General features: G+C 49.0%; 2 protein-coding genes across 2 annotated transcripts in view; one reads left to right on the top strand and one right to left on the bottom strand.

The window, feature by feature from the left end:
* Positions 1–343, top strand: part of OTOF (otoferlin) — a 90,246-nt gene extending 89,903 nt beyond the window's left edge. Inside the window, 1 exon segment of the mRNA XM_045549210.1 lies at positions 100–343. Within this exon segment, the coding sequence (XP_045405166.1) occupies positions 100–280 (181 nt within the window). The 3' untranslated portion in view covers positions 281–343.
* Positions 344–1,522: 1,179 nt separating this feature from the next.
* The window catches only part of DRC1 (dynein regulatory complex subunit 1), a 40,574-nt gene continuing 28,600 nt past the window's right edge, over positions 1,523–13,496 (bottom strand). Inside the window, exons 9-18 of the mRNA XM_045549211.1 lie at positions 11,289–11,423; positions 10,723–10,955; positions 8,673–8,782; positions 7,430–7,519; positions 6,790–6,876; positions 4,851–4,982; positions 4,585–4,667; positions 3,391–3,534; positions 2,956–3,058; positions 1,523–1,770 (exon numbers count right to left, since the gene is read on the bottom strand). Coding sequence (XP_045405167.1) covers positions 1,714–1,770; positions 2,956–3,058; positions 3,391–3,534; positions 4,585–4,667; positions 4,851–4,982; positions 6,790–6,876; positions 7,430–7,519; positions 8,673–8,782; positions 10,723–10,955; positions 11,289–11,423 — 1,174 coding nt within the window. The 3' untranslated portion in view covers positions 1,523–1,713. The remainder of the gene's footprint in view (positions 1,771–2,955; positions 3,059–3,390; positions 3,535–4,584; positions 4,668–4,850; positions 4,983–6,789; positions 6,877–7,429; positions 7,520–8,672; positions 8,783–10,722; positions 10,956–11,288; positions 11,424–13,496) is intronic.

The following is a 13,496-nucleotide window of genomic DNA, read 5'->3' as shown; positions in this document are numbered from 1 at the left end:
GCAGCCGTGACAGGGCCTCTTGGGGTCTGGAAGTAAAGGGGGGTGCCTGGGGAGCAGCTCTGGCCCACTGCATGACCGGCTCCTCCCTGCGCTCCACAGCCGGCCCGACACAGCCTTTGTCTGGTTCCTCAACCCCCTCAAGTCCATCAAGTACCTCATCTGCACCCGGTACAAGTGGCTCATCATCAAGATCGTGCTGGCGCTGCTGGGGCTGCTCATGCTGGCCCTCTTCCTCTACAGCATGCCCGGCTACATGGTCAAGAAGCTCCTGGGCGCGTGAGGGCCTGCCACCTCCTGCCAGCGCCACTCCCAGCCGCCATGTTTGCCCCTCCTGCGGCCTGGACTCTTCCCCATGTCCCTCCTCAAGCCTCGGGCCCTGGGAGCTGCCTCCTGCTTGCTGGGCTGCCTTCCTCTCTGCCCCCGGCTGCTGCTGGCCCGGCCCTGCCCCTCTGATGCCCGCCTGTGGGTTGGGGAGCGTGGGAAGGGGACACCTGGTCTGCCCACCTTGCTGAGGCTCCATCCTTCAGGCCCTGGCTCCCGAGGAGGCCTCCCCCAGGCCTTCCAAGTCTAGGGTTAAAGCTTTCATGAAAGTAACCAAGGATCCTGGGCCAGCACCCAGGGCGTTGAAGGGAATGAATGAACAAAAGGCATCCCCACCCTGTCCCTGCAGACAGCACGAGTCTTGGCTGTGCATCAGGGGCCTGGACCCAACCTTCAAGTCCACAGGGCGGCTGCCCACTGCCGGCTCTGCCGGCTCCTCCTCCGCCCAGGCAGCCACCTTGGCCTGGGTGCACAAGCCCAGTCCCTGTCCTGCCTGCAGGTTGTGACACTTCCCAGGGCTCCCTCTGCCCAGGCTCGTGCTCACACACCCAGAGGAGGGGTGGCGACAAGCAGGAGAGTAAACCCCTGGCCCTCCCCACCCCTAGACAGCCCCTGTCTCGGTTCCTCTCGGCTGCAGCTTGCACTTCAGGTGCTGCCCCGCTGGTGTCTGAGTTTCTGTTGGCTGTTTTTCTTTTCCTGGGTGGTGATTTTTCTCTTAATAAAAGAAATCAAACACTCAGCTGACAAGTCTGCATTGCTCGGGTACAGGACAGCCACAGCGTGGGGGCCAGAGTCAGCAGGGCTCTAGGTTGGTAAGCTCAGTGCCAGCTGGGCCGGATGCTTTTCTCCTTTGGGTGGCCTCTCCTGGCCCAGGGTTCAAGGTGGATCTCAGGCCTCACACCACAGCCCAAAGGGCACACCAGGGTGGACCCAGGGCCCCCAAAGCACCAAGAGTCCTTTAGGCCTGAGGACAGTCTGAAGGCTTAGGACCCCACAAAGGCCCAAAAGCTCCAGCCTCCACCCAGAGAAAGCAGCTCTCCCCAAAAGCCAGACAGGAGCTCTCTGGCAGAGCTGCTGGCCTCCACCTCTGACACCCCACGGTCCACGCCTGGGACAGAGTCCCCTCATGGCACAGAGGTGGAGGCAGGGGCCATATCTCACTAGACCTGACCTCTTTAAAGAGATTCAGCCATAACTTTTATTAATAAAACACTTTAATTATAATGGCAGGATACAGATAACTCCTCCTGCTGCCTTATTTTTACAGGCTATAAAGAAAAACTCTGGAAAATCTAGACAGCGGGCCCAAGCGCGGTCCCCTGGGTGACATGTGCCAGCCCCAGTACCAACACCAGCAGCAGCCCTAACACGTCAGCCTTTTGAGGCCCAGCTCTATTTTGGGGGCACCCGGAACACCTGAGTTGGAGGAACTTGCAGCTGAGAGTTTATCTGGAAAAGAAAGGGTGAAAGTCATTACATTTTCCCCAGGGCCCTCCTTCCTCATGGCCCCTGTGGGGTTAGGTGTCCATGCTGGCCCTCCCATGGGCCTCCAAACCCTTGCAAGCATTTCCTCCCCAAAGCCGAAAGGGCCTCGGAAGCCGCAGGCTGCTTCCTTCAGAGGACAGGTCTCAGCTTCTGCTCAGCCAGGAACCTCGATGAGGTTCGTAATCTTCCCTCCCAACCACTGTCTTTGATCCTTCCCGCTCCTCCTCAGGTGCCCATTCTGTCCCCGTCTTAACCTGCCCTTACCTCCTCCTCCCCCGTCCTCTTGTACACAGTAGCATCCATGCAAGCAGGGACCATTAAGTCCCCAAATGTCTGAGTCCTGTCATGGGCCAAGAGGCCATCATGATGTCAAAGCTCACCACCTCCCCCTTTCAGCTGTGGCCTGGGACCTGGGACCATGCTGGGGCCACATATCCCCTGTTCCTGGACTCCAGGCTGGCCTCTGTCGCCTCACACATGTGCAAGTGATGGCTGTGTCAGGACCCTGGCCCACAGCCCCAGCATCGCGGGAAGGATCCACACCCACACGTACAGCAAGCAACTGTTACGGAAGGACTTCCACCTTCCTCTCCCTGCCAGGCCAGGGGGACGTTGCCACAGCTGTGGCTGGAGTAGACACAAGGGGAGGCCAGGGAATATCCACCCCAGACCTCCTCCCCATGCAAGGACGACCCTCCAGTTGTACCACAGGCCAGAGAAGCTGGGCTGGCAGAGCGGAGAGGGCCAGGGCTCTGAACAATCACAAAGGCTCCTAGTTTTGATTCTCCTTGTTGTGAAATGGGAGAATAATTTCTGCCCCAGCTACTCTCAGAGTGATAAGACGGAAACACAGCTGGAGAGAGCCCTGTGGCTGTAAAGCCATTCCTCATTTTGCTTTACAAACAGCGTCCCAACAGGAAGCTGGTACCAAAGACCGCCAGCATCCAAGGGCTGCTGGCACACCCTGGCTGCCTCCAGGAGGCTTCGGGCAATATCCACTCCCTTGCCCAATAACCTTTGATTTTTACATCACAGCTTGAAGCTCCCTTGCATTGGGTAGGGGAGGGGATATTTCCTAATGTCAGTTTGAGGTCCCCGGCCCCCTCCCTGCCTCCGACTGCTCCCCGCCTTGGAGGCCCCACCACCCACCTTGGAGTCCAGATACTGTTGCAGCAGCATCTGCAGTTCTGTGTTCTGCTGCTCCAGAGCCTCGTTTTCCATCAGCAGCTTGGCCCTCTGGGTCAGCACAAGGCTTTGGGCAGAAGAACAGGTTAGAGGCCATGGAATCCTCCAGCCTCTGCCAGAGTCTCTGTGCTTCTGTCGGGCTGGAGGTGGTGGGAGACCCCATAAGCCTCACCATTCACCGGGCCACCAGATGAGCCAGGCTAGCAGGCACAGAACAGGCAGGGCAGGCCTGAGAGCTGGCCACCCAATGTGACCCGCCCCCCACAAGAGGTGCCAAAAGCAGCTCTTCAATCCCAGATGTCATGGGACAGGGAGGCGGCAAACGTGGCCATTCCAAGCAACCATCCTCATCTACCTGCCAGCTCCCCCTGCCTCCTGGCCCACAACAGCTACACTTACTGGTATTTCTGCAAGGCTGTGTAGAGAGCATCCCAGAGGTTCTGCTTGGCGGGAGGGACAACCGTGGTCAGGGCATGCCAGTACTCAGAGTCTCTGGAGTCATTGCGTGTGACCTTCGGCACTTTCACTGGGGCCCACAAGTCCCTGCAGGTCAAGAGCACTGGTACCGCCATCTCCACCTGGTACCCCCCAGGCCCCCAAGCAGTGCCAGTCTCAGTGCCAGCCACAGACTTACTGCCTTCCCACCCGTCACCGTCCTACTCAGCTGTCCACATTTATTAGATGATAGCAGAGTCTCAGAAAGGACACACTTATCGTCAACCTTCCTGACTCTCAGCACCACTGCCACATTGCGCAGGCATCGCTGGCGTTTCATTCACCCCTCTTCCTCCCAATCAGTTCACCTCGCTGGCTTTACAGCTCATCGCTATGGCCGTTTCTTCCACCACTGAGTCAGGACAGCTCTCGACTCTGTCACGTGCTCTCCATCCCCTCCACGACAGCCTCTATCCAGGAGATCGCCACCTCCCACCTGGACCAGTCTCCAGACTAGTCTCCCTGTATCCAGCACTGCCCGCTCCCTGTCACCAAAGTGGTCTTTCTAGATGCAGATCTAATCACGGCTCCCCTCTGTCCACCACGCAGTAAAGACAACAATCTTAGGCACATCAGGCAAGGACCGCCAAGATCCGGCTGGCTCCCCTCCCACTGGTCCCCGCTCCAGCCATACCCCCATCATGACTCTTGAACATGCAGGCCTTCCTCATGCTTTTACATCCCCAAATGCCCTTTCCTCTACTTCATCCTCCTAGGAACACCCAGTTCTGGTGCTATCTGTCCCCAAACCTGCTCTGACATGACAGACGGAGGTGACCATTTCTCTCTCTGAACAACATTACATCTTGAGTATGCTTTGGCTGTTGTTCTGATCACAAGGCATTATCCTACAGTGCCGACACATGGCAGACTAAAAGAAATGTTTGTTGAATGAACGAATGAAAAAAGCCCAAATCACTCATTACTATACCACATTTGGTTCCTGAGTACATCTGTCGGTCCCTCTCGCCCTCCTTGGGAGAGCCATTTACTCTCTCCCCCATGTCCCACCCGGACTCTTCCTCAGTCACTAGCTCTGCGTGGCTGCCCCACCCATCCAGCGCCCCATCTCAGGCAAGCACCAGCGCCACAGCCCACCTGGGCTTCTTCAGACCCATGACAAAGGCCTCCAGGATCTTGAGGACGTCGTTGGGGTGGATGAGCCAGGGGGAGGGTGGGCTCTCCTTCTTTTCCTCCTGCTTCCCCTCTGCCACTTGGCCTTCCTCCTGCTGTCCTTCCTCCACCAGTTCTTCCTCCTGCTCTCCCTCCTCCACCAGTTCTTCCTCCTGCTCTCCCTCCTCCACCAGTTCTTCCTCCTGCTCTCCCTCCTCCAGCAGGCCTTCCTCCTGCTCTCCCTCCTCCACCAGGCCCTCCTCCTGCTCTTCCTCCTCCACCAGGTCTTCCTCCTGTTCCCCCTCCATCACCAGCTGCTCGTCCAGCTCCAGGTCGAACGCTGTGCTTGTCTTCTCTGTGATTGCCTGATGGAGGGGCTTGACCTGGAGAAAGGCGCAAGGGCAGCTGTGGGCTGGAGATACACGCATGCGTGTGTGGAGAGAGACAGGAAGAGGAGAAAGGGGGAAAAGCTTACGGAAAGTTAGACAGCTTGCAGAGGGAAACATGTACCAAGGACAGAAATAGGAGAAGGGGGAGAGAAGGGGGATGTGACGGGGAGGCACGAGTGGCTTCAAAACAATAATGGTCTATTTCTAGATCTGGGAACACAGGTGTTCATTGTGTTGATATTCATAATGCTTACATGTTATAAATTTCCTTTTGAATCATAATACAAATTTTTGTTTTAATTTTTAAATTTAAAAAAGTCTTCCTCCTACTCCTGTCTTGCACGTCATTGAATTTACCTGCCACAAGCAAACTAATTTTATCAAGTTTCTTATGTATCTTTCCAAGGAAATATTATGCTATATAAACAAATACATATATGAATATATACATACTTTTCCATATATATTCTTCCTTCCCATTTTTATATAAATGATACTAAACTACACATGTAGTTTTGTACTTTGCTTTTTTCAAATACCAATAAACCTTAGAGATCTTTTCACATAAATACGTAAAGAACTGCTTTGGGTTTTTTTCACAGTTGCATAGTATCCCATGGTGTAGGTACACCATATATTATTAAATAAATTTCTCAAGGATGGACATTTAGGTTATTTCCAATCCTCTGCAATTTCAAACAATGCTGCAGTGAATAAGGTACAGTAAACATCATTTCAACTGTATTGAGATAAATCTATAGAAGAAAATCCTAGAAGAGGAATTGCAGCACAAAGTGTACACAGTTTTGTAATCACTATTTCCAAATTATCCTCAGGGGAGGTTACGACAATTTACACTCCTACTGGCAACTTATGAGTATGCCTGTTTCCCACACCTCAGTCATCACTACGTGTTATCAAACTTTCAGGTTTTTGCTAACCTGACAAGTGAATAGTGGAATTAAGGCAGTTTTAATTTGCATTTCTATTATGACAAGGAAGAATGATTGTCTTTTCATACGTTGAAAAGTTATGTATTGCCTCTTCTTGGAGGTGTTCATTCATATTTGTTGTCTGTTCTATTGAGTTGTTGATCTTTTTCTTACTGGTTTATGAGAGCTCTTTATATATTAAGGAAATTAGCCCTTAACTGTGATATGAGTTGAGAATATTTCTCTTCAGCTTGTCATTTGTCTCTTAACTTTCTCTTAGTGATTTCTGCCCTACAGACTTTATGCTGATGTAGGCAAATGTATCTTTTTTTTTCCTTTATTGCTTCTTGGTTTTGTCCACTCAGCCAACTCTTTTTGGAAGTATATCAGAATATTCACCCTTGGGCTACCAATACTAAAAACATTTTTTAATTTAGATTTTTAATTTTTAAATTAAAATTTCATAGTATTTTTAATATGGTGACTTTTTCAGAATAGTAGATATTTGATTCTCCTACTGAAACCAGTTACAATCAAGATATATGTATTACAGACGGGCCCTGTTTTGCAGGAAAGTGTTTAAGGACCAAAATATGCAGAACTTGGTGGTCTCACAGTGGCTGAGACTTGGCTTTGAGGGAATGTACGGAAAGATCCCTGGGCCTCAGCATAAGAACAGCATCTCACCCCACCCGTCGTTCTTCCCTTTGCAAATAGAAAAATTAATCATAATAAGGAAAATGCTAAGTTAGCTAGACCTGACATAAAACCCCCACTATTTCTCCAGAAGTATTATTCAAAGGCAGCAACGTCCTCTGGGGGCTTCCAGGAGAACTGAAAACACTCTTCTTAGCTGCACCCCACCTTACCTGGATGGGGGATATATGACGAGCTCGGTATTTAAGGAAGAAGTTCACCAATTTATACAAGTCGTCCTCACTTTCAATTCCAAGGGCCTGGGGTAAAAATAGGATGGTTGTTCAAACACCCCATCAAAGAGGCAAGAGGCTTGGGGAGTTAGACTCTCAGCTCCTAGGCACAGGGGGCTTGGCTTGTCCCCTCAGCACCCCCACTGCCTGCCATGGCCCCCAGTAGAGGACAATCAGCCAACAGTGGGAAACGGCAGTGAAATCAGGGGTCCGCGTGTCAGAACAGATGGAAACAATGCACACAATCGGGACCCCGTACAGACCTGGTGGGCGTGAGAATGCTAATGGGTGCTGAACGCGTACCTGAGTTTGGGGGTGTGGGGGAACCTACAATCCGACGGCTGGGCTGTGAGCGGAAGAAGCTAGTAGAGGAAGGGTCAGGTGGGAGACATCTCAATGGTGTAGAGGCCCATGGTCGTGTGGAGAGTAAGTCAAGGCAAGGATGCGAAAAGTGAGCCCGGGGAAGCTCCGGAGACCATCCTCTACTCCCAGGGCCAAGGCAATGTAGGCAACACACAGGAGCTCTCTCAGAATGGGACAGGCTGCACCCCACCCTGTCCCCTCAGCCCAGTGGACTCACTGAGAAGATGGCGTCCAGCCTCAGCAGATAGCACTCGCTCTTCTCCAAGGGAAGGAGGAGGCTCAGCAGCTTGCTCTCGATGAGGAAACCCTGAGGAGAGGGAAGAAGGCATCTCCTGTGAGAGACAGGCTTCAGGAAGGAGTCCAGGGTCTGCGGCTGCCCTCTGTGTAACACACTAGGGATGAGCCCGTGGGGCAGGCCCCCAGGGCCGAGACTCGGCAGTGGCCCAGAAGAAGGCCTTCTTAGTATGCTGGGAGCCGTTCCCGGGGAGCACAGCCAGGCACAAAGCCCGCCTTCATCAGCGTAGCTTGCCCCCACCCCATACGGGGGCTAACTCACCCCACCCACAAGCCACTGGGCAGACCCCTGAGTCCCCACAGCAGTCCAAACCTGACCAGTCACAGGTCCCCACCTCACCCATACTCTAGTCCCCAGACATCTGCAGAACACAGCAGAAGGCACTGGGCTGGAGGGAGGCAGGAAGGGAGGGCAGTGGACGCGCCCCCTCAGAACGCAGTGCACAGGAGGTAGAGGAGAGGGCTGGCTGGGAAGCCGTGAGCGCCTGCTCTGAGCTGGGGGTGGGGATACTCCGTGGGGAGGTGGCCCCTGGTGTCAAGCTGCAGACAGAGAGGGCAGGACCCACCAGCTGACTCCCTCAGTAGGAGCTGCCTTCAGTGGCAGGAGCCAGCCCTTGTGCCAAGAAAACTGCCCCAACCACCATAAAATCTCAGCCAGCACTGATCATATTTGGTAACAACCCAACACCCAGCTAAGCCAGCTCCAGTGCAGCTTTTATTCTGAACCGAACCATTTTTGCTACCACACAATGCAGATACCCAAAGCCTAACAACCCAGAGTAACTTTAAGCCAAGTTCCCAGAGAAGGGCCACGTTAGTGTGGCCAGGTCACTCAGCAGGTGGGTTCATGGAGCTTGGATGGTGCCCCTTCTAGCTCAGAACGAGCACTGCTTTACGCACAGGACGCCTGCTGGCCTGGACTCTGCTTTGCTGACCCACTAAGGTGAGACCCATTTGCCAGCTGGGCCAGCTCTAAGGCCCGGCTCTGTGAACTGCTCCCTGAAGTCCGGGGGCCATTCCCTGGTCTGGTCCTCAGGCCGGGTCTCTGGGCTTGGACAGGGGCGGGCTGGCCCTCTCCCGGCTCCAGGCCACAGTTGGTCCAGCAGAGTCCTCAGAAGCAGCACGCACACAAGTGTCCCCCTGCCACAGCCCCAGCCCAGCCTCACCGACTCGTCACACAGGAGCATCAGGATCTTTCTGGTGGTTCTTGCAGAAACTTGCTTTGGCAGGTCCAGGTAAGACTCTGGTTCTGAGGTGGCCTCTTCCACCTCCTCTTCTGCAGATGGGTCAGGGAGGGAAGAGAGAGAAAGAAAGAAAAGGAAGATAATTTCTTTATTTCAGCATATTATGGGGGTACAAATGTTTAGGTTACATATATTGCCTTTGCCCCACCCAAGTCAGAGCTTCAAGCGTGTCCATCCCCCAGATGGTGCATACTGCACTCATTAGGTGTGTATAGGGAAGATAATTTCTTGGCCTAGTTGACTTTGAGAAACAGATGGCTTTCCTTAAGAAAACTTTCCTCTAAAAAAGCCTCTTTGAGGCATTACCAGTCTGTTTATGCTGAAGAAAGCCTTCTATGTGCAGGGAAAGGGGACTGGGGGCTGGAGTCAGAGACTATCTGGGAAACTCAGCCATTCTCATCCAGCCTAAATGTCTCACTTCTCCAAACTGCATCTGCCTGGGAACATCATTCTCAAAATCCAGCCATGAACCAGCAAGTGGGAGGGAGGGTGTGAGCCTCTTTATTCTTATTTGAGAGATGATCTAGCAAGTGCGCTATATGGTTTCTAAACCTGCGGCGGATCAGAAGCAGCCAGCGAAAAGTGCAGGGGTGCTGGAGCGGCTGCCTCACAGAGGAACACTATCAGCAAAAACTGACAGCTGACAGCAAAAGCCAAAAATTATCCTAATTAAAATTAAAAATGTTTAAATGTTTTATACTATATATTCCTTATCTGAAAATGGGAACAAAATCATTGTACAACCCAGGTTTTACTGGTTATTCAAAAAGTAAGATGAGATAGCTATGAAAAGATTTTGCAGAGTACCAGATAGCAAACTGCTGTTGGGAATGGAAAATGGTACTGTCTCTATGCAGCAGTATCCAGCAAAACTACACAGGCATTTACCCTTCGATCCAGCAGTCCTACTTCTAGGGATCTATCCCAACAGTTCACTAGCAAAAACATGGAAAGACAAATGAAAAAAGTTACTCATTACAGCAATGTTATTCATCACAAAAATAAACAAACAAAAAACTGGAAATATCCCAGTGATGATCAACAGAGGATTATTTGAATAAATTATGGCACAGACACACAATAGAGTAACATGTAAAAAAAATGAAGAATTTTTTTTTTACCATTAGAAAGAGCTCTAGGATTATTTATTGTAAGCAAAAAAAGCAAGGTGGAAAAAAGTATATGCTTTCATTTACCTAAAAAGCTGGTTGATATGAATATATATATATATACACAGACATATATTTGTTTATAATTTTGAAAAGCAATGGAAGAATAAACTAAATTTTTTAATAGTTACATGTAGGAGAGGAATGAAATGGGATGTAGAGAATAAAAGCCAGACTTCTTCGAATATACCTTGTTTTGTACATTTGACTTTGGAAATGTAAATATTTTACATAATTTTACATAATTATAAAACAAAATTAAATTACAAAAAGCAATCTCTAATAACCAAATGTAAAATGAAACACTAGAAATATATACAACTGGCAAACAGAGAAAAAATAAGCATCTATCTTGCTTTTCCTATACAAATTATCTTAGGATAGCAAATAGCTGATGGGAGGAAGATGCTCTTTTCAGAAGTGCTCTAGCTATTAAATAAAGACAAAATGATAGAATTTAAAATATCACCATTTTGCAACCCCTAATGTAATTAATGGATCTTAGACAAGATTATCAATGGTTGCTAACATCACAAAAAGAAATACAACCTGATATTAGTTTATCCCAATGGAGGTACACAACAGTGTACCTAGCAAAAATAAATTAAACCTGCATCTGATCAAGTTTCTAGACCTAACTACCAGTTTATAATACAGGCAAGAGGACAAAGCTATAAATTAGAGGAGAATTAAAAGCCATACCAACTAATCAAACTCTACAGCCTTCTAGCTCTGAGGCCTCCTCCCCTCCTCTCTAGACCTCTATGTCCAGCTCTAAGGTTCTATGACTCTGTTCCAGTCACCTGTTTGCATCAGCACTTCCTCCACTATTTGTACAGCACTCTTCTTCTGCTGCTGGGAGATCGGCCCCACATTCTTCAGAAACCAGAAATCAGGTGCTGTCCAGGGGAGCCCCAGGTGCTGGGCATGGATGATCCTGTCTACAGCAAAGGCTCTGTCTATTAGATCCTTTGCCTCCTCTTCATTCATCAGCCAAATCTCCCGAAACTTCTCATCATCAACAAAAGCAAAATGCCTGTGAAGGAGAGTCACCAAGCATGGCCAGCTGACCCAAGTGCCTGGCCAGGGTCCCCTCAATTGGCAGCAGGGAAAAAAATGAGGAAGAGTTGTAGTAAATCCTAGGCCTGGCCCCAACCCTGGACAGCTGATTCCCACCTGTGACAAATTGGAAGCCATCCCAACAAGACTCAAGAAAAGGAAGATGACACTCAAGTAAAGGGACAGGGGAACACAGCACAAAGAGTTCTTTAGTGCTTGGCTGAGAGGTAACGAAATCACTCCCACCACAAATCTGCCCCTGCCACCTCTATTCTAGGACAGGTGCCCAGAACCCATGTCCCTAAGATACCTCATGGCTTTCTGTAGCTCCTTGAATTGCGTCACAAGACGTTTGTAGTCCAAGGTTAGAGATTGGTTCTCCTCCTGAAACTGCTTTATCTGCTTGGCATATTTTGATCTCAGATTGTTAAGTACATCATGCAGGCTGGTTGAAGGGGAAAAATAAGTTAGTCTGTAGCTGAATAGAAGGTGTAATGTATGTTCCTCTCAGCTCTACAACAAACCCTGAGTCAGATTTGTGGAAGGGCAGAGAACCCTCCCACACATTCCAAAGGTACTGGGATTGTCCAGAACTAGATGTGCTTGAAACAATCTACAAGCCCTGGCCCACCACGAGGTAGTCTCCTGCCCAGGAGTGTGATGGAAACTTCAACACACCATTTGTCAGTGTCCGTATCTAGGGCCAACCTCCTATATTCAAATGATCTACCTCAACTGTTCCACTGTCATGATTTGGATGTTCATTTCACTTCTGAAACAAGGAAAATTGAAAGGAAAAAATTAAAACTACACACTACAAGCCTATGATATACGAATCCTTCATCCTCAAAGATCCAATACTGTAAACAGGTCCAGTAACTCATCTGTTCATTCATTCATTCATTCGCCAAACATAAAAGGCCTTTGGTGCCAAAGATAGGTTTGAATACAAGGAATTATCAGTCCAGTCAAAGTCAGAGACGAACATTAATTAGAGTGCAGTGTGAAAAGTGCTATAGGAGAGTTTCACACAGGGTGCCAGGGCAGCCCAGAGATGAGGCATCTAACTTATCCAGGCTTGCAGGGAGGAGATGGCAAAGCCTTCAGAGCAGCAAGAGGCAGTTAAAACCTGGCCGACAACACTGTGCATCCAGGCATGGCACGGCTTACTATTTCACTGCTAACAGGAGCTCCATGCATGGAAATTTGTCCCATAAAATATGCATGGCAGGCACAGTTTTTAGACCTAGGACCATACTTCAGACTTCAAACTACTAAAGAGGCATCAATGCCCCATTTACACAGGAGTAGAGAAGTTGAAGGTTAACATATTTTTAAGTTTAAAAATTCTAATAAATAAAATTTTCCCTCTCCTAAGCATTATTCTGAAGTAATCAAAGGTCCCTCAACTGCAAACATGTATCATTCACATTTTCATGTTCAATAAAATGTAAAAAGTCTTTAACTTAGACTCTGATAAAAAGAAATTTCTAATCCATTCTCTTAACTACAGCATTCTAGGAGGCTTTCCAAATACAGGTGTTAAAATATATATATATTTTTTTTAAGTAGTCATTCCAAAGCGTTTTTTTCAATATCATGGAGTAAAAGAGTTTTTATGTGTCACTTAATTATAGAAGCTCATGAAACAAAAATAAGCACCAGGTACATACTGAAGGCCTGGGCAAGACGGCACGCAACAGAGTGGACAGGAAGAATGGCGACAAGAGGAGGCTCAACAAAAAGCCCAGAGTCCTTAGCAACTGGCTGGAGGCCAGAGATGAAGGGAGCAAGGCTGGAGACTGGAAAACTGGGAGCGGAGGCAAGTCTGGCTTCAGAACTCGTATGCTGGCAATGACGGTGACTCTCCAAGTTGAACTGCAACGTTGGCAGCTCCAGATAAAGTGAAGAGGTTAGGTTGGGATTAGGGATGTGAAGTTGGTAGTCATCAACAAAAAAGTGATATTCAAAACCATGAGATTGAGGTATAAGGCAGATGAAATAAAAATAAAAAGCAAACGGGTAAGGTAAGGCCTGTGCTTTCTGGAATATCTTACCTAGATATTCAAGAATTGTCAGGCAAGAAAAAGCAGAACCACCAAAGGAAACAAATAAGTAATAAAGAAAGAAAGAAGAACAAATATTTTAGGGTCATAAAAGCCAAAAGAGGCTGGGTACAGTGAGTGGCTCACGCCTGTAATCCTAGCATTCTGGAAGTCCGAGGTGGGAGGATCACTTGAGGTCAGGAGTTCAAGACCAGCCTGAGCAAGAGCAAGACACCATCTCTACTAAAAATAGAAAAAATTAGCTGGGTATGGTGGGGTGCACCTGTAGTCCCAGCTACTTGGGAGGCTGAGGCAGGAGGATGGCTGGAGCCCAGGAGTTATGCAGTGAGCTACAATGACACTACTGCGCTCTAGCCAAAGCAACAGAGTCAGGCTCTGTCTCAAAAAAACAAACAAATGAAAAAAAAAAAAAAAAGCAAAAAGAGATGATCATGCCACTGCACTCCAGCTTG

Source organism: Lemur catta, chromosome 4 (genome assembly GCF_020740605.2).
Source record: "Lemur catta isolate mLemCat1 chromosome 4, mLemCat1.pri, whole genome shotgun sequence".
Taxonomy (NCBI): domain Eukaryota; kingdom Metazoa; phylum Chordata; class Mammalia; order Primates; family Lemuridae; genus Lemur; species Lemur catta.
This window is presented reverse-complemented; position numbering and strand designations above follow the sequence as displayed.